Raw genomic sequence first — 26,920 nt, 5'->3', positions numbered from 1 at the left:
CAAAAATCGGTTGACTCGGTTGAGGAGAAATAGTTATCACAGAAATATGAAATGAATATCCAATGTCGTAAAAATTCAAAATTCAGACAATTATAAAATATTAATTCTTTTCGGAAAACTTTTTATTTTTGTTAGGGATAAAAAAACTCATATTAGTCGGCTACTCGGCCGGTTAAAAATGAAAAATGCTATTTATACAATTAATATAAATATAAATTATTATTCTATAAAATAGGTCTGGTAATATTTGAACTTAATATATTTAACTAATATGACGATTATGTATTTTCAGTCTCACGTATATATTATGCATCGCACGTTTGGGAATAAAATATGCATACGTATACGTTACCCGGCGCCCGGCGGGTAGCAGATTGTCCGGTGCAATAAGTATGTATTTATTTTATGTCTAAAAATGTAAATTGAAGCTCTAAAAATCAAACTCACGTAAACATTTTTTTTTATTTATTTTTTATTTTTTAAGAGATAATATACAATCTATACAGTATAGCACAATAAGTATATGTGAAAAGAGTAGTTATACATGAATAGACTTGATTAAAAAATCACCCTATGGTAACCCTATAAAATTGAAAAGATTGGAAGGTGGGAGTAAGAAGGCAGGAAATTTATTAAGCAGTAGGTGAGGTACACATTTTTTTTTTTTTTTTTTTTTTTTAATTTAAGAGGTCTCTGCACCATCTTCTTTTTAGCCTCCTACGAGGGTTTTCCGGGAGCGTTAAGGAATTTAGGCTTTGAATCAGTGGATTTTCGTGATTGTTTAGGCGTGAGAAGAATCGTTTGTAAAAGATTACAGATTCTTCTTCTATAGATTTCATACGTAGGTCGTTATGAAGGGTAAGATTAGATATGTAGGGTTGGGCATTTGTGATTTTTCTTAGTGTTATATTTTGATAGGCTTGAATTTTGTTTAGGTTCGTTTTTTTGGCTGTACCCCAAAACTGCAGTCCGTATGACCAAATTGGCTTTATCAGTGATTTGTATATTAATAATTTAGTTTTTAAACTTGAACATTTATTATTTGTAATTAAATTTTTAAGTGAACGGGAGCGAGAGTTTAAAATTAATCTTTTTGATTTGATATGTTGGTTCCAAGTTACTCTTTTATCTAGTATGATGCCAAGATATTTTACTGAGTTTGACATAGGAATTGGTATATTGTCAACTGTGACAGGCGGAACCATTGTGAGAGTTTATCAAGATGGGATTGCAAATTGGCTGAAGCTGTAACTGGATTTTCATGGATCGACATTATAGCTTTATCATCGGCATAATCGGCGACTAGGGTGTCTTGCGAAATGGGTTGATCGGAGGAGTATATATTGAAAAGAAAAGGCGATAAAATGGCTCCTTGGGGTACTCCTGCATTGATTGGGGCCAAATCGGAAGTGCAAGACCCGAGGCGAATTTGGAAATATCTATCTGTTAAGTACGATTTAATAAGAAGAAAAAGTGACGAGGGGAGAAAATTACGGAGCTTGAATAAAAGGCCATCATGCCAGACGCGATCGAATGCCTGGGATATGTCTAGGATAATGCCTGGGATATGTCTAGGACACGTAAACATAGATTTTTTTTTGTGAAACTTGTGTCATATTTAATGTCCAAACGTTCAGTACCCACATCTGAAGAAGATCTTAGTTCATGTTTAAAACTAATCTATATAATATTTTGAATACCTACTTTTCTGTTGGTGTTAAATATTAGTATTTAGTACACGAATTGGTGTCTTTAAATAATATTTTTGTAATAACTTAGAACAAAATAGATAACTATATTCTATAATCGTTATTTTTCGTTAAAATATCCAGTTTTGTCAATATTCAAATTTGGTATGTACCAACAGTGGCGCCGAACACGGGTATGAACTGGGGAAAATTCCCCAGAAACATTTTTTATGGGTGGGTGGGGTAACAATCAAAAATAGTTTGTTATACAGTATCTTGTATGTATATAGTTAGAAATAAATATAGTACTATTTGAAAGTAAGTAACTAAACATTTTTTAGTAGGTGGGTCTAACACCAGCATTTTTCCCTATAACATAAAATATAGATCAGCGCCACTGGTTTGTATAGAAGTACTATATAGTAATAATAAGTATTATATTTATATAGTTATAACTTATAAGTTATAAGTTATGTACATAATGATAATAGTATAGTAATATAGTATAGAAATCTGTGTATAAAAGTACACAATAAATTAAACTCTATAGTCATAAAACTCATATAGACATTTAATATCATAAATTATATGTAGATCTATTATAACTGATGGATCCATATTTTCCAAGAGAACAAATAACAGTCATAATGAGTCCACGACATGAAAACTGGCACCTGACCGTCACGAACCTAGAGACTGTTTCGCCTCAGGGGTCCACAATGTAATAAAATCAATATTATTTTTTGAATTAAAACTTCATTCACAGAAAATACATTAAAATATTTTATAAACCAATTTGTTTATTCAAACCAAGAATAAAACATTCAAAATGTAAATAATACATGTGGCACTGGCCACTAGGACATCAATGTATGATAAACGGTATAGGTTGAGAGCCCTTGGCTAATTGGTGAGGTAAGCAGTACAGGTTGTGTTGTGGTACTCAGGAGCCAGTTTTCAGGTTATATAGGTACATATTATATTCAATATTGTCCATATGACATATACCGTAGTGTCTGTTCCCGAGTTTTAAGTTCAAGATAAAAATATATAATGATGATGTCTACTGTGGACATAACATTACATTTGTTCATTAAAATTAAATTTGTTTTCACAAATCTTATTAAAAGTATTTTTCAGAAAATTTTTTAATTTTAATTTGGATTTTGGGCTGAATATTTCTTATATTATAATTTATAACTGTCAAGTATACTTGTACTCTTCAAATTCTATACATAATTCTTAGTAGTTTTTCATATTTTAAAAAAACTATAAAAATACATATTTTTAAAAATTATAATTGTGCAATAAGATTTCAATAAAATACAATTTTCCATCCAACAAAACACAGTATAATTTATTTAACATACATCTATCTTAAAAAGGTTTAAATTTTCTGCTCTGTTTTAGTAATTCAATTTTTGATTTGTCATTATCAAACTTGTTGCGTAACTCCATCAATTCTAAAATGGTAATATTAAATTAATTAATAATTTAGATATTTATATTATAAACTATGATTCACATAATAAATAACCCTGAAATTTTAAACTCCGGAAAAATAACATTATAATTAAGATTATATGTGTAATGATAAGTACAAATAATCAATATTTATAAACATAATATACAATATTTTTTTTTTACAGTTTATAACCGACGATTACGCAGAAACAGCTTTTGCATTACTTCCGAGGCACAATATATAATAGTATCTAAACTGTAATTACAAATATAACAAATAAAAAAGGTACCTAAAACTTTATCTTTACAATTTCATGATACTATAATATAAGTATTTGGTCCAGAAAAACCTTGTTTTTTTTTAAATATTAAAATTTCATATGGGGTTATTATTTTGTGGTATCGCAAATTATATAGCATTTTAAATACTTACGATTTATTTTAGTCTCTTTAATTTGAAATCGATAAAAGTTTTTCAGTGTTTTCTTTATCTTTTTCTTAGCCTCATTTTTCATTATATTATTCTTAATAACTTCCTTGCGTGCAAATCCTGGATTTCGTCCTCTAAAAATGTGGATGAAAAATAATAAATAAGTAATTCACAATTAAGCAATAAAGTTGGTTACAAAAAATGTATCAAGAAAAAAATTAATTCATGCCCCTAAAATATTGTCTTTGAATTTTCCATTTTAAATGTTTCTATTCTTTAATAAAATTACAATAATAATTTTAAATGATTAATTTGTCTAAAAATGACAAAAAATTTACTTTTTAGAAACAGTTTTCCACCCATCTTCGTCTTCATTGTCAACTGTTTCTTTTTCAATCTGTATTCGTGCTGCTGATGTTTTATCATATTCAGCCATGTATGTATCAATCTCAGATTGTAATTCTTTTACATCAACAATATTGTCATTGTAATTCTCACACCATCCTAAAAATAAAAATAAAACAATTAAACTTTAAAGTGTTATAATTTATATTTGCTTTTTTTACGGTTGACTATGTTTGTGATAGGAGCAGATTGTGTGGACAATATAAAAGGTTCACTTTCAGTACATTTCAGTGATAATGCATTTTCCAAGCCAGATGTATGTGCAAACACGACATAAGCCACTTTAAAACCCTGAAATTATAACCTATTATTAATACATAATATATGCATATAAAGTGAATACTCATACCTTAATCAATTTTGGAATGAAATATTTTGATGGTATTACTTCTGGTTCAATTGGAGTGGGTTCATTGTGAAAAAATACAGATTTTACTTTACCACATCGACGAAATGCGTGTTTCATAATTTTCTAAAATTGTACAATTAAAATATGTAAAATAGTTGCTTTTATAAATAAATATAATAGAACTTCATAATGATTTAAGTATCTCATATTAAAACATAATAAAGTAACAAAATTGTTTAAACTGTGTTTAGTTAAAAAGTTTATTTGTTATTGAATAGTTACTTGATTGCAAAATTCAGGAACACCAACAACAAACAATGTCTGATATTCTGGTTTTTGAGCACATTTTTCCCTGGTTAGGTGCATTTTTAAAAATAAATGACGAATAGCTTTGGAATTCTCATTGACTTTTACTGGGAGAACTGCAAAGATGTAATAAATTATAAGGTATAATTTCAAAATTCTTAAAACGGATTATATGCTTATTGCTTACTATAATTATAGTAATATAAATATTAAAATAGTAAAATGTGCATAAATAAATTACGTACCTTTAAAGCCAACACAGTCTTCCATGATGAAACTATCAAATAAAAAGAGTTAAAAACAAAATTAAAATTAATATATTTAGTTATTCAATATAATTTAAGAATCAACACATTTCACACGTGAATAATAAATGATTTATTGAATACACAAAATTATAATCACAAACCATATTTTTAATTTGTTATCACCTTTATAATCATAGCCGTACAGTGTGCACGAATGATGAGAGCTGAATTTTCAAAATGTCTACCGTACAACGCTGCTTCTGATTTTTTTTTGTGAGCGCCCGCAATTATTTTTTATTCTGCGGCACCGCGTGGCGATGAAATAAAAATGTATAATATTATATTATACTTATACCTATCCGTACTTCGTATTCGTCGCCGCAAGACGCGACCATCACATCTATAATTAAACGTTATTTCATTTGATTAAAATCTTTATCGTGTAAATGAAATCCACCGTAAGATATGTGCGAAAGACTTTGTTATGCGCAAATAGAAACGTTGAGAATTCGATAGAAAAATAAAAAAAATCGTTTAGAATCTATGATGTAGACTAAAGCAAAGTAATAATTTCATACTACAAATTAAAATGATAATATTGTTTACGTACGTATACTTATAGATATATATAGACATAGTGTATAATAATTAATAATATATCCTATATTGTACATATACAGCCATACGCCCATATAGGTATGCATTATACATTATACATATATATATATATACCCCAATACCCCACCCATTAATTAAAATATTAAAATCTTAAGTCAAATCTACGTAATAAAATAGTAAATAAAACCTAAATTTTCTCATTACAGAAATGATAACCTTACATTTTTCAATTTTCTAATTTAATGATTTAAATTAGATATAGCTGGTACCTATATAAAACTAATTATTATTATTATTATTAAAATAGCGTATTTACCTATACATAACTATAAATAAGACACCAAAGAGCTTTCAAACATTATTGTGTCGTATCTTTTAATGTGAACTCAATTGATAATTCCACTTATAGATTTAACATAATAATTTAAAAGTACTATGTTCCGTACTGATCAAGTGTTGCGTATATGGCGTGTATTGTGTATAATATATAATTTACCGACTTACCCCGACCATCGCAACGAACATATTGACGTTCAGAAATATTCTTTAATCTATAAATTCGAAATTTATAATCAATAATTTTCTGTACCAAGTTTTATATTATATCTTAAATTCTTATTACATCACATTTCAATATTATTTGGTTATTGTTCTTCTACGTATATAGATTTCATATCATTAATAAAAGATACACCTATCACACCCCCTATCTATAGTCGTTTTTATTAAAAAATTGTAAGTATAAAATATTAATTTATATTTTAATAGTATAATATATTCAGTGGCGCAACCAGGGGGGGGACTAAGCCGCTAAGGGGAAGTTAAATTAAAATTAAATGATAAGCAGTAAATCAGTTTTTCACGTGGTTATATACTTACGAGTACGAGTACTATGCAGTTATGCATATGCAGTCTACGCACGAATTAAGAATTAAGATAATTATCTTAAACCATGCTACATCTACATTCACTACACTGCATGTAGTATAATTCATAGCAATCAGTCATCAGTGTAATGACTATATAATGGATCATTAGGTTATCTACTATATAAATTTATGAATGAATCGAGCTAAACTACAATAACTTATACTGATATAACATATAACAATAGTAACACACGTATTAAATGCAGAATTAGCAACCTTCAAAAAACTATAATATTTAAGGAAAAAATGTTAAGGTTAGATTATTATATTTCTGAATTGAATAAAACCTATAAAGTATAAATATTATATGTATATATAAGGGGGTATACTATATAATATACGCTGTATACCAACTCTTAAAATATTGTTCCATATTATGAGTATACTGCGTATTGTATTGTATTAAATGTTTATATTTTAGTATTTGATGACTTAGTATACTCTCAAAAAAAAAAATAATGGGAACACCTGTCTATCGTCTATCTATATTATTATGAGAAAAATTCTCCCATTTCTTTTTATAGTTATCATCTCATTTATATTATATTATTATATGTATATTCATTAATAATAAATAATGAATTTATTTTTAATTATTAATTTATAAAAGTTTTATTACAAATCACAATTGTAGACTGTATAGTAATGTTTTTTAATGGAATTGTTGTAATCGCTAATCGTCTCTGATAATCGCATTTATCATAATATAAAACATAGGTAGATGATTTATAGATCGATAAATATTATTTGAGAATGGCTGAATAGGTGTTCCCAGAGCCGGATTTACGCCTAGACCGGCAAAGTTTTGGGGGTGGCTAATTTTTTAAGAAATGGAAAATATAAATATTAAAATTATCATTGAATAAATATAATCCTATTATAATTGTAGTAATTGTACTATTATACTAATTATTATAAGGTTATATGTAACTATACTGACATGCAATAAAATTGTGCTAGTATAATGTATATTATATTATATAAATGAAATTTAAGTATACAAGGCAAAAATACAAAATATGTATTTCTCGATGTTATGATTTAATACCATGTGAAAAATGTCAGTCCCGTAATATTTTCACATACTACAACTACACAATATGATCATGATTTAAGGTACCACTAAATATCTCACCTGTTGGTTGATCTATATTGAAATTGGTACCACACGATTGCGTATGGTGCACCTTTTTGGGAATATGATTGCGTAAGTCAACACGATTGCGTACGTTAAACAGTTAACTTTAATATTTACCCCAAAAGACAAACGATTGCGTATGATTTGCTGTGCAAGGTTGCAACATTAAGGTTTTTATTTATGATCAGTAAAAATTAAATTTTGAAAAAATGATTTAAGTCAAAATATTTAAAAAAAATAATAAAATATTTAAAATCTGAATTGTAAAAGTGTATTCAATTTAAAAATGTATACGTTGGTACCACTTAAATAATTAATCTTTGACAAATGTTATAATATTTTTATGAATTTTGTATTAATTATTATATTATTTCATGATTTTTTTTATACCAATTAAATTAGCATTTTCCATTTTTTTAATTCGAACTTTAAATAGTAATTGCATTTTCGTACATGATTCCAGAAGGATAGGAGCTATGAAATTGAGCGTTATAAGTTCGATAAAAACTTTCAGATTAGTTTCAAATTATACGTTCTATTAGTTCAAATCAAATGATGGTAACAGTGCTTCAAAGTTGCAGATAAAAATTTTACGCAATCGTGTTTCACCGATTGAAATAATGAAATAGAGCTTTTGGGGATCAAAAAGGAGTACCAAAATACACATTTTCAGGGAAATTTAAAATGTTTACCTTTTTTGCACATGTACCTTACAGCTTACCTAACTATTTAACCTATCTTTTTTTCATAAATGGCAACACCATTATTTTCTCTAATTTAGGGTAAGGTATTATTTTTTATTTACAAAATTGATCAAGTTGGAGTAAATCGAAAACTTTGTTTATACATAAATCGTTTTTTTACGAAATTTTAACTTATAACCACTATAAATAATAAAGTGTCAAATAATTAAGCGTTATTTTTATTTCTTTAACATGCATTAATGAAATTAATAACAAGAGATTTAGTTTAAAATGTATATCTTTTTTTCTTGATTTATAGTAAGACATATTATATATGAAGTAGATGGTATCGTTATTCGACGTTCGGCATACATCCTGTCCTATAGAAACTAAAGGCGTTCATTACGTTGTCATTCGCCATATCTAAATTAAAACTTTTTCAGCAATATTCATATTCATACAATTATAGAAAACCTTAGCTAATAAACAGGTATATCACATGGGTAAAAACACTAAAAACTAATATTGCATAAACAGATCTAGTTAAAAAATAAAAGCAAAGCAAAATGGTCTTTTTCATCAAATTAAATACTTTTTACATATAATTTGATTATTAGAACTATTAACATTAAGGGACCGTCCACCAGAATTTATTTTCTCTGTCTATTTCCATAAAATTGTTTAAATAAGTTATTAATGGTTAAAAATAATCGAAAGTATTTTAAATCAAAACTTGCTTACTTATATATTTATAAAAAATGTAAATATTAAAAACCTTCTTCATAAAATATATAATAGGTGACTTGCCCTAAACTGAACCAGAGAGTCGTAATCGTGAAAATACAGAATATCTTTGTTCCTATATTACGTGGGAGATACTGAGATAGACAAGTAAAACAATTGTCGGTGTATAGCGGCACCTTGACAAAAAAATTCCACTATATAAAAATAGTTTTAATGGTAATCACATTATTTTAATCAACTAAACACGAATTAGTATTAAATACTTGAGATATCCATCGAGTTACTGATCTACGTTATTATTAAATTATTATTTGCAGATAAAGTACCAGTTAGATAACGTATAATTAAACACATTTTATTTCTTATAGTGATGATTTTAAGTTAAAATTTCGTTAAAATAATATATTCTATCCGAATTTTTGGAAAAACAATGATGTTGCCGTTTAAAAATAAATAAATATTATATTATAAAGTATCCTATACTAGTGGACGAAACATCTCAGAACTGTTGTTTGTTTATAATATAAAATGATTTACCATTGAATTCAAATTTAATACCTTATGGCTCTGCATGTAACATTTTAACAGTGACACTTTATGTTTATAGCGTTTATACATTATTCACTTGTAATACAATACTGACGTTTAGCTTTGTTCGTAGACTTATACGTAATATTTTGGGTGGGTTGTTTATGGGATAGGGGAAGCTGGAAACTTTCGAAATCAAAATAAATTTATACAACTATAGGGGTATAATCGTGGGTAAATTCTTGGGAAAAAATTGTGGTAAAACTAAAAATCTATAAGGTATGAAAAAGAGGAGGCTTTACTCCTCCATAGAGGTATATTTCCTAATATATAATAACTAATAACTAATAAGTATTTTAGCTATAAGTTAAGTGTAATATAAGAAAGCAACGGCAATAAGAAAAATATTGTACCCGCAACTATCATAACATTCATAACCAAGAATTATTATTTTTTAAAACATATAGGTAAGTAGTGAAAAAAAAAAATGGTACGCTAACATTATTGAACAATATTATCAATATTATGATTATGTATATGTTACTGTGAATGTCCGCAATTGTGCTGACGATCACATAGTGAATGTCGTCATACACCTACTAAATTGATGAATGTTGAAAAATTAAAATAATATAGACATGTATACTAGTGGATGTTGACATTTACATTAGGATTTTGATCAATGTTGACATACACAACACGGTTTTGGTTAATGTTGACATAGGTTACGTATTCGCACATAATATTATATAGCATAGTACTATAGAGTATAGACTATAGACAATAATTAGTTCTAAATATTAACAATTACTTTTATTAATTATGATTATTATAATTCAACAATATTATACCTGTATTATTAATTTAAATTATGATTATTTTTCCATACAAAAATTATTATTTTAAAACAACGGCGAAAATTGTTCTACTTATTGTAACATGACTACAATCTGTCATGACATTTTGAACTGCATAAAATGCTAACATTTTTACAACCACACTTTTTTGTAGTGCACTTTGTTTTGCAATTACTTCTTGTAATAGGTAGGTACTAAAATTGTAGATAAGATCAGATTAAATAATATCGGCATTACCAACATTCACCAATATCATTATATAAATGTTGACATTAGTAAATGTTTACAAACAGTACAAATTTTATCAATATGCCAACATTCACCAATGACTGGTGTATGACGACATTAACCGGTGACTGTCAGTACTCACCTGCAATTGCGGACATTCGCAGTAACACATATATACCTATTTATCATAAATTTAAAAATAATATTGTTATATTATAATACATTTTTAATTTTGATGTTAATTTTATTTTAACTTATTACCGGAGACAAAAGACACTATTGTCTATTGCCCACTCCCTGAATTACGTTTATGATTTTATGAATACCGCACAATACATAAAATAATAATAATTTTTGGGCATAACTACATGATGCCAATGTAGTTGTAGTAGTGTGTATATGACATATATATGTAATAATACATATAATAATAATAATAATAATCGTTATTATTATATTCCATGAGCAAGACACGGTAAAACGCGTAAAAGGAAATGTGACGACGACAACGACGCTCGTCGCTTGGGTTGTTTAAGGGTCGCGTTTTATGTCTTGCCCATTCGAGAATTAAATATGCATCTACGTTGCTTGTTCGTGGTAAGTTGTAGGTTATTCTAAAAAAACAAAGATTTCAGAGAATCATTTTTTTTTAATGTGAAAATATGTTTTTACACTGAGAGTATAATAAAACAAAAAAATTATGACCATCGGACTTTCTTTTAAGTTATACTTAAAACTTATTTAACATATTATTTTCAAATTAAAATGTATTTTATTGGCTTTAAACTATGAATATAGCATGCTATTTATTCCACAAATTATATTTTCTTGTCACACTGGAATAAAAGTTCGCGCTACCACTGTGTGGCTATACGTAAAGCGTGGATGTGGAAGGGAGATTTCCCAAGTCAATAGATTAAGAAATAAGAATTAAGATTCTATATATGTTAAAGCCTGAATACTTCATCTATATGGGTTATATTGGCATATATTGTATTGATACAATTGGTACAAATTGAATACAATAAAATAGTGTAAACAATACATGCATTTTTTTTATAGCCACTTCAATATATTAATTAGTAACACTTTAAGAGTTATCTGCATTTCGTCACTCATTGGAAGTGAAATGTCCACGTCCCTTACCCGTAAATGTTATGGCGAGTTAGGTAATATACATATGGAATAAACAAAACAATATTACAAGGTAACACAAATTACTTGCATTAATCTGTATATGGACTTTTAATAATTATTATTTATTTATGATATAATATTAAAATATACATGAATTCATATAGCAGTTAAACGACGACTGTACGGTGAACGAGTACCTATAAATAAACCATAAAATTAATATTATGCGTCTACCATATTATAATATTATATAAACTACCTACACTTAATGTACAAAATTTAGTTAGCCTACGATTCGTGTACGTAGCAAAAACTGACTAATAGCATTTTTGGCAAGATAATTTCTATTTTTTCTACAATTTGCAGCTCCCAAATAAGCGGCATTGACCACAGCTGCCAGCGATATTTTCAACCCCCATATTTAACGCACCACAAATATGATTACAGAAGAAATTGTATATTTTTTTGTATATTATTAATTAATAGCCGCCTAGTAATTGGTAATATGTGGTGTATATTATAACATGACGAGTTAAATATATATAAAATATACTATTATTATAGTTGCAAAAATTCCATTTTTAGCGAACGCGTCTAAAAATATACGCTGCGGCGGCGTCCAATGACACCACGTGTAGATAGCAGTCAAGCGGTACCTATCGACCATGCAAAGGGTGCATGGTGCATCGAGTTACTACATGGAAATCGAGAGGTTGGTGTGCGCCGCTAGCGAGTTTAATCATGAATGTTATAGGCAGCGGTGGACATCCACCAATGCAACTTGGCAACCACATCGACGCCACTACGCTAGCGCAGAGTCCGCGCGTCCGGCGAACGTGTTTCGCTATTATGCCACCGAATTTCCCGAAAGAACCACCACCTCTCTATGATTTTTCCCATGCGACGGCGGCACGACCATCGCGCGGCGTACTGCAACGTGCCGCGCGCGCGCCACACAACCACCCGCGTTCGGTACAGTACCGTTGGTGCGTGTGACGCGTTCAGCTGCTGTGCTCGTTCGCGGTGCCCCAGCCGCCCACGACTCCCTCGATCCGCGCGACCCTCCGGCGACGGCGTTTGGTTTACACACGATTAAGTTTAGAATAGTTTATTTTCACTGGCTATCTGCTGGCCCACTTCACCTCGTACAGACTGCAATTATTATAATTATTATAATAATTTTCCACGCGATACAAACTCAGCGGACACCGATGAATGGCGATACCACATTAACACGTATAATATATAATATAGTACTCTTGCGCGTCTTCGACTACCTACCGTAATAATATGCGATACAAGCGATTCGTTTTGACGATTTTTGAAAATTTCAACGATTAATGCAATTTCCCGCCACCGCGCCCGCAAGGGTAACGGACAATTATTTCCGGAGACTGGAGAGCGAGCGCAAAAAAGATCGCCGGCTCTGAGCGCATCAGCATCGCGCGTCCACGACACACCGACGAGTGTGTATATTATGTATGTGTTTAGAGGATCGTGACGGGTGTCATGTTCGCGGTTTAGTTGTATCGGAGGTGTGCGAGTGTCGGCGTGTGGCCACAAACCGTGTGTGTGAACGAGCGAGAGAGCGAGCGTGCGGCGCGAAAGACCGCTAGCGAGTGAGAGAGAGTGAGAGAGAGAGCGCACGCGCCGCTACCACCGTCAACACCACCACCACCACCACCAACACCACTACTAATACTACTATTACTACTCATACTACTCGTACTACTCGTACTACTAGTACTACTACTACTACTACTACTACTACTACTACTACTGCCACCAGCGGCGGCGGCAACGGCAGAAGGCAGAAGCACAAGTAGTAGCGAGCGGCGACGGTAGTGTGTTTTTCGCGTGAATGTATGCGCGCGCTAGTGTTAGTAGTGTGCGTGTGAGTGTGAGAGTGTGCGAGCAGAGCAGCAGCGTACCGCCGAGTGTGTGTATGTGTGTGTGTGTGTGTGTGTGTGTGTACGCGAACGGTGATATATAGATAACAGCACCGCGCGCGCGTTTTTGGGCACTACGCGCCACCTCACTGCCCGTCCTCCGTGCTCGCGCACCGTTCGCTCCCACCGCTACCCCACCATTCACTGTCACACACACACACACACACACGCACACACGCACACGCACACACACACACATGCACACACTCCTCGGCGGCCCGTGTGTATCGTCCGCCACCGCCACTGCCCGCCGCGTATAGTGGTGTCGTCGTCGCCGCCGCCGCTGCCGCCGCCGCAGCCGCCGTCGTCGTCGTTGTCACCGCCGCCGCCGCCGCCGTCGTCGTCGTCGTCGTCGTCGTCGCCGTCGTCGCCCCGTCGTTATTGTTTTCGTGGTGGTGCGAACGAGTAACAACAATAACAATAAAACCGGTGTCGCCTCTAAACGAGCCGTAGCCTAGTGCTGGCCTCCGCCCCGCCGTCGCCGCCGCCGCCGCAGCAGCAGCCGCAGCCGCCCTCCCGCCGGAAAGCCACAAAAATAGGCTGGCCTAATGTTATGGGGTGTTTTGGAAGCGCCGCGGCCAAGACGGACCACGACGATGCGAAAAAGGGCAAGGAGACGAACAAAAAGATAAACCAGCAGCTGCAAAAGGACAAACAGGTGTACAGGGCCACACACAGATTACTGTTGTTGGGTGAGTGAGAGGGTATATATATATTTTAAAAAATTTTAATTTTTTTCCCGTCCCACATTTCACTCTCGCCAGTCGTTGTGAAAACACCACTAGTCCGGCCCGTTTCGCCAACACGTCCTCTCCCCACTCATGACTCGTGATCCACCCTTTTTCTGATGGGTGCTCGCCAAGTACAAACCCCAAAGCTCTGCTAGAACTTTCCTTGATTTCGGGCCCCACCGTATATTGGACGTATCATCTGGCCACTGCCAGCTATCAGGTTCTACACAGTACAATTGCTACGAATGCCTTCCAAAACGTTTGCTTGCCGTGATTGACTTAATATAGTCTTAAGAAATTAGCGATTTCTACGTGTTAACTCTTTGGTCTTCTGTATGGATTTTTCTCTGTATTCTGTGTCAATTTCTCTTCGGCCCAATGCCCCAATACCTAACACTACTACTAACACTAATGTAATTTATATGCATTATCACTCTTGCTTGTTGATAATTGATATTGAGTGGTACTCTAAGTCAGTCTATAGAACTCTATTTTGAGTCTTATAACAATTTTAAAAATGTCTATGGTGTATTTACCTACCATAATATTTGTTATCGCAATGATGCTTATTTATAATATGAAATGTTGTATATCGAGTAAAAATTGAGAATGTTTTTTACTTTAAAAATCTTCCTGAAAGACTAGGTCATAGATATCAGTGATTTATCTAACCTCTTAACGATTTCAATGTATTTTTGTGAAACATAAATGATAATATGATCAATATTTTCATTTTGTATTTTTATTATGAATACTCAATTAAAACCGATTAAAACTAAAGGTAAACGTATCCATTTACATGGATTTTGAGTATTTGATTAGCTATTCTTTTAAATCATTGTGTCCTTGAAAGTAGTTGAAACTGAAAGATGTAATTATTGATAGTAATCTCAACTTGTCATTTTTACCTACAAGTATCAATCATCAGTAGACTTGTTTTATTTTCTATTTTTCTTCTATATATAAAGATATACCTTTATATATAAAATTTTTTTTTACCCAATTACAATATTTACATGTGACAGACGACAGTATAACTATGTTAATAAACTAAACATGATAGTGTATAATATAATCGATTAAAAATATAAACTTGAAAACGTGCCAAATGTTGTGTCTTGGTTAGTTTTAAATTTATATTTTTCTCACAACATCTACCAGAAAAATACATAATTCTATACACATTTATATAAAAATGTTCTAAGCGTAACATTACATTTATTTTGATGTCTTTACATTTTTTTTTTACATCAAACATTCTCTTAAAATGTGTGTTGGTGATATTAACAGATTGTCTTGTTATACATCAATATTTATTCAAATGAATGCACCTTTTTTTTTTCTAAAGAATATACCTATCTTGATGATGTACCCAAAAAAGAGTTTAGGTATGGTTAACAATAATATAAGTTTTAATGAATTAAAGAAAGACTAATGCTCAGAATAGTTAAACAGATTGTTCAAATAAAGAGAATTCCTTTCAAAGCTTTAAACACTGATTCCTAATTGACGGAAGTATTATTGTCACGTCCAACAATAATGAGAATATTTTGTTTTCAAAAATATTCTATTATTTCAGTAGTATCACTATCCATAGTTGTTGAAAAATGTAAAATATAAAATACTGAAAAAATAAATTAAGATAGTTGAATGAAACAATAGTAGTTGGTACTCAAACCATGTCTTAACCAAATTTACAATCAATGAATATCCTTGGGGTACCACCACAATAAATTGTTTTTATATTTAGACAAATCAAATTGTATATTATAACCAATATCAAAAATTTGGGTAAAGTAGAAACTAATAGAAATTAAAAATGTGTATTTTCAAATTTTCAAATTCTATTTATTTTTTTTCGTAGGAGCTGGAGAATCTGGTAAAAGCACAATTGTTAAACAAATGCGAATATTGCACGTAAATGGATTTAGTGAAGAGTATGTATAATAATGTTACTTTTTGAATTCCAAATTAATATAATTCAATTTTATAGAGAAAAAAAACAAAAAATTGAAGATATTAAAAAAAATATTAGAGATGCCATATTGGTAAGTTTTTCCTGTCATTGAGTAATATTATAATTAAATATTGTATGTATAATATGTACAATATATATTTTTATAGACAATTACAGGTGCCATGAGCACACTCACCCCACCAGTACAATTAGAACACCCAGAAAATCAGTTTAGAGTCGATTACATGCAAGATGTTGCCTCCCAACATAACTTTGAATATACGACGGTGAGTAATAATTCTAATAATTGTTGGTAAATTACTCTTATATTGTCATTAGTTTTTTTCTAAATACTATTTCATCATAGGAGTTTTATGAACACACAGAAATACTGTGGAAAGATAGAGGTGTACAGTCTTGTTTTGACAGATCTAATGAATATCAACTCATTGACTGTGCAAAATAGTAAGTATTTCACTTCAATATTTTCAAAATGTTATCTCAACATACCTATAAATATATATTAAATAAAACTATATATGTGATCAATAAAAGACTTCAAAAATATAAATATCCATGTTATGTCATTTGCTTAACATAAGTAATGTCCTCTTTTAGTTTGAAGAAGTGATATTTAAATTTTAAATTTTCTGTTTGGTTAATTTTTTTTTGTCTAGTTGTAAGACAGTTGGCACTAACTAAATTATTTGTTTTACATTTTCAATATATTATTATTTTTAAGTACTATGTTTGCATTTATGAGAGTTTAATGTACTATTTTTCAAATAGAAATCTATGTTAAACATGTTTTTTCTCGTCGATTTTGATTTATTGATTATTAGTTATTACATAATTTAAAATATCTCATTTCTTGCCTTAATGTTATAATGATATAAGATATATACAACATTTAAATAATAATAGGTTTGTGTTTTTATACAATACACTAAGGTTAGGTTAAATGTATCAAAGAAAAATCTTACTGTTGGTAATATAAGACCAATCAAGTATTTATTTTAAATGAGAAATAGAATAAATAAGCTTTTTTTATATAATAATTAATTATATCAATTTTTATTTCAGTTTTCTCGATCAAGTACACATTATCAAGCAACTAAATTATACCCCTTCGGAACAAGTAATTATAATATTCTTACTTAATTATACTTATACATTTATGTGTTTTGTTATAAAACCTTTTTTTAAATATTAATTTATGATTAATTTAAAATAAATGGTATTTGTAAAGTATAACCTACCAGGTAATTTTTCTAGTTTAATATGTGACTTAACAATCTCAATCTCATCATGTGATTACAGGCTTAATAAAATGTACTAAAAACAATTTTATTAAATTAATCAGTTTATATATTTTGATATCATGCTTATTCTAAAAATGTTTTTTAACCCTAAACTGATGCCAATACATAGCACTTTTAATGTAAAAATACAATCACTGATAAATTCTTATATTTTTTATTTTACAAGATAGAAATTTAAAATATCTTATATTAGTTCAATGTAAATTGGTTATTATTAATAAAAAAATTTAATATTTCAAATTAAAGGTGTTTGCCTGTAACAGCTATTTTAGTGCATTTAATATATTTATTTTATTATGTATTACTATTGTCTATTGTAACTACAATAAATAATAATTTAAAGTAAATTAATAATAAAATAAAATTATGTTAAGTATAAAATGAAAATTTGGTTGGTCACTCAATATTACTCAATAACTTGGTATGTAAAATACTTTATCATTGCCAAATAAATATTAATCATGAATTGTATTAAATATAAATAAATGCATAAACATTTTCAATGTTCATATATTTTTTAGTGTTGTAAAGTATTTGAGTAGAAGTGTTTTATAAAAGTATTCAAATACTTTTTTTGTATCAAATACTATTTTAAATATTGAATAGATTATTATTTATTTTAAATACAATTAAAGTGTGATCTGCTTTAATGAACTTAACTACAAAAAATTGAATAAATGTCATATACATGGTAAATTATCAAATATTGGTATCCATAATCGTTATGTTTTAGATAGTCAATCATAATATAAATAATATAAAAAACCGTTTATTTTATAATTAGATGTGTTATTAGAAGCTACTTAAGTAGACAAATATTATCCAATTATATTTTTTAATTATCCTCATTAGTACAGAACAATATTGTCCGTAGTCATTCATTTTCTTGTATGATTTATGATAGGTTTATCATAACAATAACATTGTTTTTATTTTAGTTTTATTAATATTTAAACTATGTTTACTATAGTAGTATTTAAATAACTATTCTAAGAGTATTTATGTATTTAATTAAATACTTTTAAAAAATATTTCTTACAAAATTAGTTTTTAGTGATAGTTAAAAACACACGATCAATTTGAATATAATTTTTTCTTTATATTTTTTAAATTTGGTATTATAATTTAATAAATTATTTTTAGGACATACTTAGGTGCCGTGTTTTAACTTCTGGTATATTTGAAACACGATTTCAAGTTGAAAAAGTTAATTTTCAGTAAGTATACAAATTAAACTTAATCAAGTATTCCAGTATATTGATAATTACTTTTTTCAGTATGTTTGATGTGGGAGGCCAAAGAGATGAAAGGCGTAAATGGATACAGTGTTTTAATGATGTCACTGCCATCATATTTGTGACTGCTTGTAGTAGTTACAATATGGTCCTTAGGGAGGATCCCACTCAAAATCGACTCCGTGAGTCATTAGACTTGTTCAGAAGCATATGGAACAACAGGTATTTAGTTTATTTTAATTTTATTATAATTAAGCTTTACATTTTTACTATCTATTTTTTAAAGATGGTTGAGAACGATATCAGTAATATTGTTTCTGAATAAACAAGACTTATTAGCCGAAAAAATCAAGGCTGGTAAATCTCGGCTAGAAGATTATTTCGCCGAATTCACCCGTTACCAAACGCCAATGGATGCTACTCCTGATCCAGGAGAAGACCCTCCAGTTATTCGCGCCAAATATTTCATCCGAGATGAGTTCCTTGTATGCAACTTTTATCCAAAATCTTGTTTATTTTTTTGGTTGAATAATAAGTTTAATATTAATCATTTTTTTATTGTTTTATAGCGCATCAGTACTGCCAGTGGCGAAGGTAAACACTACTGTTATCCACATTTCACCTGCGCTGTTGACACTGAGAACATCAGACGTGTTTTCAATGACTGTCGCGACATCATACAAAGGATGCACCTGCGCCAGTACGAGTTGCTATGATCTCTCCCTTACCCACTCACATATACATACACAGGTCTCTTCATTATTCTGCAGCAATTTTGAGTAAGTAATTAAAATATTTTAAGATACCATTAATTTGGGTTCTTAAATATAATTTTATTGAATACAATATAAACATTCATTATTATTATTATTTTTTTTTATTAAGTACCAACTTTTATTAATTTAACAATATATTTATTATGTTTAATTACTATGGTAAATAAATACATTTATATAGTTATAAATTATGATTTTAAAATAAATAATTACTGCTCTGTACAAATAATTATAGTTTATATAGAAATTTTGATTTTTAAAATCATTATTTGTAGTAATATAAATACATTTTCTCTTTGGTCAACCAATTTCTAATACATCAATATTTTTGTCAGTATTAATTGTTCTGAGTTATAATTCATTTTATTTATTTTTAATGAAATCGTTAATATTTAAAACCTCTAAATATGAATATCCTATGTATTATTGTTTTTATTGTTTTTTTTTTCATTTTTCTAAGTTAAACTATTCACATCTTTAATTATAATATAATAACATACCAAAGACTATTAGAAAATAAATTTATTATTGTTATATTTGTTAATAAATATCTCGTTTGATTTATTATTTCACGTAAATTATTAATGTGTTTTTATTTAATTTTTTAATAGCCATACATATTTGTATGCAATAAAAATGCTAAGAATAATATGATTTAATTCTTTAAAAATCCATCTAAATATTCTTTTAAAAAAATAAGATGTTTCGTATAATTAAATAACAAAAAAACAAATAAAAATAATAATTAATTTGTATAATTAATTAAAACAGGTTAATATGATTCAATGTTCAAAGTTTTTCATTTTGTGAATCATGTCCTTTTCTTTTCATATATGCCACCATCATATTCGCTTATTATTCATTTTTATGAAAAGTTATGAAATAAAAATTTTAATTTAATGTAAAAAATTATATTATCTATATAACTGTTAAAAATAACTATGTATGCATTTAAACAACTAACATTTTTAAAATTAAAAATAACATAGATGTATATCATGAAATAAAATTAACAATTTTATGTATAAAAAACAACATAATATTATTGTTTTAAAATAAATTACTACCTATATATTATTAGTTACTATACACTTGTTTTTTTTTTGAAAATAATATACAATAATATAATGATATTTATATAACAGAATATATGTTTATACTTTGTAATATATTTTTGAAGACTACAATAAGGAGATCAAACACAGGTCACCCACTTGAAAAATGTTTCAAAAAGAAATTCTATGCTGCAGTCACTTTGGTTGCTACTTTAACTAATATAGTATAGGAAATATTATATTTTAACGTTTTTTTGAAAATATATGCTATATTATAAACTATGGACCATTATATGTTGTATAGTTTGTAAAATTATAAATGTATGCATCACATTAAATATTTACAAATTTTTTGTATTGATTATATCATATAGATTTTAGCTAATATCTGATATACTGAATTTAAAGATATGACAACAATATTATGAATTATAAAAATATATACTGTTCACTATATTATTACAGTGGTAAAAGATAGTTACATTAAACTTTCTAAACATTTATAATACTATTTAGTTGGAATCTAAATTTGTACATATGTAAAAATACATAATTATACAAGCTTTAAATTTATAATGTGTCAAGATATTGCATAGATTTTTCAAAAAACATAAATAAAACTATTTACTACACAAATTAAAGTAAAAACTGGTTTGGCTACAGCATTAAATTGTACAACTTATTAGGATGTTTTTACTTTTCAATAAGCAGAGTTTGGTCTTCTTGTTCTAGTATTCTTGATTATATCCTATCAATATATTAATCCTTATTAATCTTCTTGGATTAAAAATAAGTTCATGCTAATTCTTAAATTGATAAATTGTATTTAAAAGATCTAAACAAATATTAATAATAATAATAAATTAAGTTATTGTTAATTTTATTAAATCATTTAACTAAACAAATCAATCAGGTCTTGTAAAACTGAAAAATTACTTATCTTTTTTCTTATCATTGATATGATTTTCTTAGTTTATATTTAATTTCATACTTATTACTATAAATTACTAAATAATTTAACTGTGATAATTTTTCCCTCAGAAATTGTTGGAATTTGAGTTTAAAAATAAATATATATTAAAAAATCATTAATTTTTATATCAATTAATTAAAACTACCATTATAAATAATTCAATATATATATTAATTATTTAATTTTACGGAGTATCATTTAATGGGTATTTTAACAAAAGCAATAATGTATACATTTTTCTTGGTTTTATAATTTAAAAATTGGCTTAAATATTGAGAAGAATAAACTTGTCTAAAAATATTATTAAAATAATTTACTTCATATTTAATAACTAACATATATTATAATTTAATATTGTGAAAGATTTTTTAATTTAATACTTTTGTAATGCATACTAACATTTCCCAAATATTGTATTGATAAAATAAAAATAATCTGGTTAAATTATTAAAAAAAAAAAAATAAAAAAATAAGTTAAATTATAAATTCATTTTCAATTGTTTCCATTAAAAGACTTATGAGGGTGTCTTATTGCATTTCTTTTTTTTTTCATATCTGATTTGTTAAACTAATATTTTACCAACAATATTAGATACATATTGATACAATATTTAAAAAAAAATATATTGTTTGCTTCCAATCTTTTTTACAATTTGATTTTCTCCTTTTTATCTAGTTCCTTCAAATTTAAGTAAAAATTGGTTTTTATTAATATATATAGTTAATACAATTGTTTATTACTATAATCTATCATAAATATGGAAAGATACAATTCGTAAAATATAAACCAGTTTTGGAAATTAATGCATATTTTTTTTTCTTAATTCGATTTTCAGAATCACAGGTTATCAAATCCAAAATCATTTCAACAAACCTAAACATTTCAGTAGTATGTAATTAAAATTGATTCCTTGTGGTGAGCGTTCTTTTACAAGCAGCCAAATAAGGATTTTGCAAAAAGAATACATATCTAGATATTAGGACCTTTGAAGATGTATAGGTACCTATGTTTGCCTAGTCACAATTTTAGATAATTTATTAGTAGAAGTAGTTAAAAAAAATTAACAATTAAACTTAAATCCTATAAAAGTATATAACTTTTAATTTAATATCTGTTTCATTATGTTGTTCAATGTCTAGTACAATGAATATTATAAAATATATTCACCAATAAATACATTTGTTTTTTTTTTTGCTTTTAAAATTGGTGATACATTTTTCTAACATATAGTAATATTATAGTATGTAAAATTACATTGTCAATGGTTATATTATTGTTAACTATTATTTACCAGATACAATAATGTCCTAACCTAATGATTATATTATTTGTATTAAAATGGATACCTAGTTCAAGCCTGTTTACTACAGTTGAATGTCCAAATTCAATGATGTAAATAATTGTATGCATTAATATAACTTTTTTTAACTATATAATATTTGCAACGTTCCATTACAAAAAAAAAAAAAATCGCACAATTGAAAGTATATATTTATCGTCTAAATATATATAAATTAATTTTTAATATTACCGTTATGAATGTTATACCAGTAAATCCAATGGTAAAATTTCCAAATCTTATGTAATTACGTGTATAGACAAATATAACTAATTATTATATTATGTTTGTAACTTACTAGTTTCTTTAAATAATGTATTATTTGTTTCTTGTTATAAGTCATATTTTTAAGTTATTATATATTTTTTTGCTCTGGGATAATATATGCATTTTTAAAAGAACAACAATTTGTTTACATAACTGAAAAGCATTATTAAAAGATGGAACATAAGTTTCTGTGCTTATAATCAATATTAATTGTGCAACATGAACATGTACCAATATTTTGTTTATATTTCTTTCTTTTATATTTTATTTTCATTTTGTTTGGTGCTGCTTGCTTATACTTCCTTCTTCTTCCCATCCTCCATTATCATCAAAACTTGTTAAACTAAAAAAAAACATGTACAATTATTAAATCTAGGTTTTTATTTTTATTTTTTGTAAGTTAACCAGTGTTTTTTTCTTCAGAGGGTGATATTAAAACTAGGACTTTTTTAAAATTGTATTGATTTATATCATTATTATTATTATTATTTTTTTTTTGTACATAGATTTAGTGTGAGGGTCTGCCAATATTTAACATCATCATGCGAGAGTCAGTTGAAACCATTATTGTAAAATTAGTCGTCCTTTTCATTATGTTATATTATGTGTGTATCTGTGTATATGTATATGTATATATATATAATATATATATATATTATATAAAATACTAAGCATAATAGAAATATATAACCTAAAAAAAAATGTAATACATTATAATTAAATATTACTACTTTGTTGAGTTTTTTATACATAAAAAATATGTTTATTATACATACAATTATGTATTGCTTTTTGTTTATACCTATTGTCTTTATTATTTGTAACCTAGTTGAATTGTTTTTCTTTTTCTTTTTTTTTATTAATGTGTTTATTTTATTGTTTAAATTACTTATTATTTAAATTAACTTTAGAAAAGAAGTTTTTAAAAAAAAAATACTAGATTCTGGAGTTTAGAAAAAAATTTTGTTAACTTTTTTTTTCTATTCTATGATTTATTTTATTGTTGAAAATAATATTGTACTTTTTAATTGCGTATGAGTAATAACTTTGTACAAAAGAAAAATTAGCGCAATAAATAATATTACAATATATACATATTATATATAATATGTATATATAATGTATTTATTTTATTATTGTTTTTTTTCCATTGGTATTGAAATTGCTGTTTTAAATAGCTAATTGTAATTTTACCATTAAAATAATAATAATAAAAAACAAAAAATTTACCTTCTATGTACCCTTGAATATTTTAATATTTAATTAATTAATAATTATATTTTATAAAAAAAAAAGAATGGTTGGGTATCTACTTGTTTCTTATTTTGCAACCAAAAAAGTCCATACCCCAGACAGAATATTTAATACAAAATTTCAAAACTTATATGATTGATTTATTTATGTCTTACATCTCAGCAGGTCAGGTATATGATCTTAGTTATTTTTTTATTATAATATTATGATGTTAATTACTAGTACCTCTACATGGTCGTTACCATGATTAAACAATTAAATCAATTCAATTTTGGAATACCTTAAATATTTACCATATATGATTGCTACCAATTTTCTCAATTATTAATATATTTTCTTACAATAACTATTAATCAAAATTAAAAATTGATTTAATATTTCAATGTACAATTTGCCTAATTGATCTACTCCAAACCGAATGTAGGGTTAATAATATGAATGTATTAGATAAGTATATTGGGACAATTATAATTTAGAAACAAAATTATTAATTTTAAATAGAATATTAGATCAGGGCTGGTGGTATTTCAAATTTGAATTTGAATTTGTATTTGTTTACTACCGGTATTTACCAATAACACCATACCTACTTCAGTTTTCACAGTGAATTTAGATTTTTTTCCAAACCAGGACATTTTAACATCTGTTTTAAAAATTATGATTGTAATAATTTGTTGGTGCTTAAAAAAGTTATAAGTAGTAGAGGCAGTTTGGTTGTACAAATAACTAACTTATTATGATTTTTATATTATAATAATAGTATTCAGTTTTTGGTGTATTTAAAATTTATAAAATAGAACATAAATAATACGATAATAATCATACCAAAAATGAAATTTTGTTGTTCTAAGAAACAGTTATAAAAATAATTTTAGAAGTAGATATACTTCTATAATTTGTAATATATTTAAAATAATTATTGTAATTTTGGTTATGATAACATCAGATGTTTTGTAAAAAAAAAGGTGTTCGACAAAAAATTGGTAGGGGGTTCGCGTATTTTAAAAATCTTTCATCGGGGGTCCGTGTTCTACAAACGGTTAAGTACCGCTGTATTATAGAATATTATATACAGTCTATTCTATAAATTATAAATTTATAACCAACGTCCAAGGTAAATGGTAGGTAATAATATTAGGTAAGTGGTAGTTACCTAATAAGTAGGTAAAAAGTTAAATAGCCTTTAGAGTTAGATTAAAAAAACTGTTGTACAAACGTTTAGTTAGGTAATTATTAGGTTTTAAGTTGAAGGTACATATTAAATTTGTGTTGTTGTCTTGTTGACTAATTATTTAAAAACAGAGTTGGGCAAAATATTATCTAAATAAAATTGTATTCGAATGATGCCCAACTCTGGCTGTGGCTTAAAGAAAATAAATTTAAATAAGGAATTAATTGTAATTTCTAAAATCCGAGTATGGGTACGAAAAGTACCTAACTATATGGAGCAATATCATAACATTGATAAATTATTGCATTAAAGCTGTATTGCAGGTATATAATACCTATCCCATAATTTTAAGGTTTGCATTTAAAATTTATTACGGAAAATTAAAAATATTAAATAACTTTCTAATCAAGACCGTTAATTTTTTCAGTGCGAATGTTTCATTTTAATCGATTATCTATGTATACTTAACTGTCCTAACTGAACCAGTTTTTTTTTTATATTAAGACCTGTTGGTTTACCTTTACCGATGTTTTCGTGTAGGACTACATTATTAAAACAACTAGTTGTTGATTTATATTTATCTAAAAACGTACAAAATGGTATTATTATAGTTGTATAATATAGTTTATTGTTATTTGTTAAGCAGTAATGTAAGTATATCTAACCAGTTTTTAATTAAAACTAGGCAATTATTTATTTTATTTTTTACTATCGACATCTGGATCAAGGTGATTACTCAGAAATACAGGATGAATATATTATCATCTGCAAAGCATACAATTTTATGTATGTGTGGTATTGGCCATTGGGTGAGGGCTGATTTCTGAATACATGTTTATTGTATATAATATACATATAAGATGTACATTAATAACATTAGGTACCTACCTATATGTGTAACATCACAGAATAGATTATCGCAACTTCGTAACATATCAAATGGTTAAACTTAACCAAATCTTACATATCTATATAAATTATAATTCATAACTGAAAACTGGATAATTAAACTATAATAATTGTAACAATTGAAATAACTCCTGACTAGATTATATCATAAAAGATACTTCCTCTAAATGTACAAAACTTAATAGGTGTTTTAGGTAGGTACCAACTTTTCCGATATCAAGTAGGTACT

The 26,920-nt window shown here is 27.6% G+C and overlaps 2 protein-coding genes across 4 annotated transcripts; one reads left to right on the top strand and one right to left on the bottom strand.

The window, feature by feature from the left end:
• Nucleotides 1–2,966: 2,966 nt before the first annotated feature.
• On the bottom strand, nucleotides 2,967–5,041 carry LOC132918075 (ribosomal RNA-processing protein 7 homolog A). The gene is made up of 7 exons (XM_060979152.1): nucleotides 4,888–5,041; nucleotides 4,619–4,758; nucleotides 4,337–4,459; nucleotides 4,149–4,278; nucleotides 3,921–4,086; nucleotides 3,586–3,716; nucleotides 2,967–3,151 (listed from the first exon to the last, which is right to left on the bottom strand). The coding sequence occupies exons 1-7, from the start codon at nucleotides 4,910–4,912 to the stop codon at nucleotides 3,066–3,068; spliced, it is 801 nt and encodes a 266-aa protein (XP_060835135.1). The 5' UTR covers nucleotides 4,913–5,041; the 3' UTR covers nucleotides 2,967–3,065.
• Nucleotides 5,042–13,561: 8,520 nt separating this feature from the next.
• LOC132931640 (guanine nucleotide-binding protein G(s) subunit alpha) lies at nucleotides 13,562–24,490 on the top strand. Of its 3 annotated transcripts, XM_060997535.1 has the most exons (12): nucleotides 13,562–14,393; nucleotides 16,297–16,369; nucleotides 16,426–16,480; nucleotides 16,557–16,676; nucleotides 16,757–16,854; nucleotides 17,473–17,527; nucleotides 18,855–18,928; nucleotides 18,989–19,168; nucleotides 19,233–19,431; nucleotides 19,516–19,725; nucleotides 22,587–22,750; nucleotides 23,864–24,490. In XM_060997535.1, exons 1-10 carry the CDS (start codon nucleotides 14,255–14,257, stop codon nucleotides 19,660–19,662), a joined length of 1,140 nt encoding a protein of 379 aa, XP_060853518.1. In that variant the 5' UTR covers nucleotides 13,562–14,254; the 3' UTR covers nucleotides 19,663–19,725; nucleotides 22,587–22,750; nucleotides 23,864–24,490. The 3 variants fall into 3 exon arrangements, with proteins under 3 accessions (XP_060853518.1, XP_060853517.1, XP_060853516.1); XM_060997534.1 differs by lacking the exon at nucleotides 22,587–22,750; XM_060997533.1 differs by having other exon boundaries at nucleotides 22,587–24,490.
• The last annotated feature ends 2,430 nt before the right edge of the window (nucleotides 24,491–26,920 follow it).

Source organism: Rhopalosiphum padi, chromosome 1, assembly GCF_020882245.1.
Source record: "Rhopalosiphum padi isolate XX-2018 chromosome 1, ASM2088224v1, whole genome shotgun sequence".
NCBI classification, from domain to species: domain Eukaryota; kingdom Metazoa; phylum Arthropoda; class Insecta; order Hemiptera; family Aphididae; genus Rhopalosiphum; species Rhopalosiphum padi.
The sequence above is the reverse complement of the archived record's forward strand: the minus strand, read 5'-3'. Positions and strand labels throughout refer to the sequence as shown.

What these genes read in the sequence shown, in the direction of transcription:
- LOC132918075 (XM_060979152.1), bottom strand. Translation starts at nt 4,912, where the DNA reads ATGGAAGACTGTGTTGGCTTTAAAG. An exon ending in TTCCTGAATTTTGCAATCAA is followed by an intron (nt 4,460 to 4,618) that starts GTAACTATTCAA and finishes GTACAATTTTAG; the next exon opens with AAAATTATGAAACACGCATT. An exon ending in TCATTCCAAAATTGATTAAG is followed by an intron (nt 4,279 to 4,336) that starts GTATGAGTATTC and finishes TTATAATTTCAG; the next exon opens with GGTTTTAAAGTGGCTTATGT.
- LOC132931640 (XM_060997534.1), top strand. Translation starts at nt 14,255, where the DNA reads ATGGGGTGTTTTGGAAGCGCCGCGGCCAAGACGGACCACGACGATGCG. An exon ending in ACACAGATTACTGTTGTTGG is followed by an intron (nt 14,394 to 16,296) that starts GTGAGTGAGAGG and finishes TTTTTTTCGTAG; the next exon opens with GAGCTGGAGAATCTGGTAAA. An exon ending in AGAAGCATATGGAACAACAG is followed by an intron (nt 19,169 to 19,232) that starts GTATTTAGTTTA and finishes TATTTTTTAAAG; the next exon opens with ATGGTTGAGAACGATATCAG.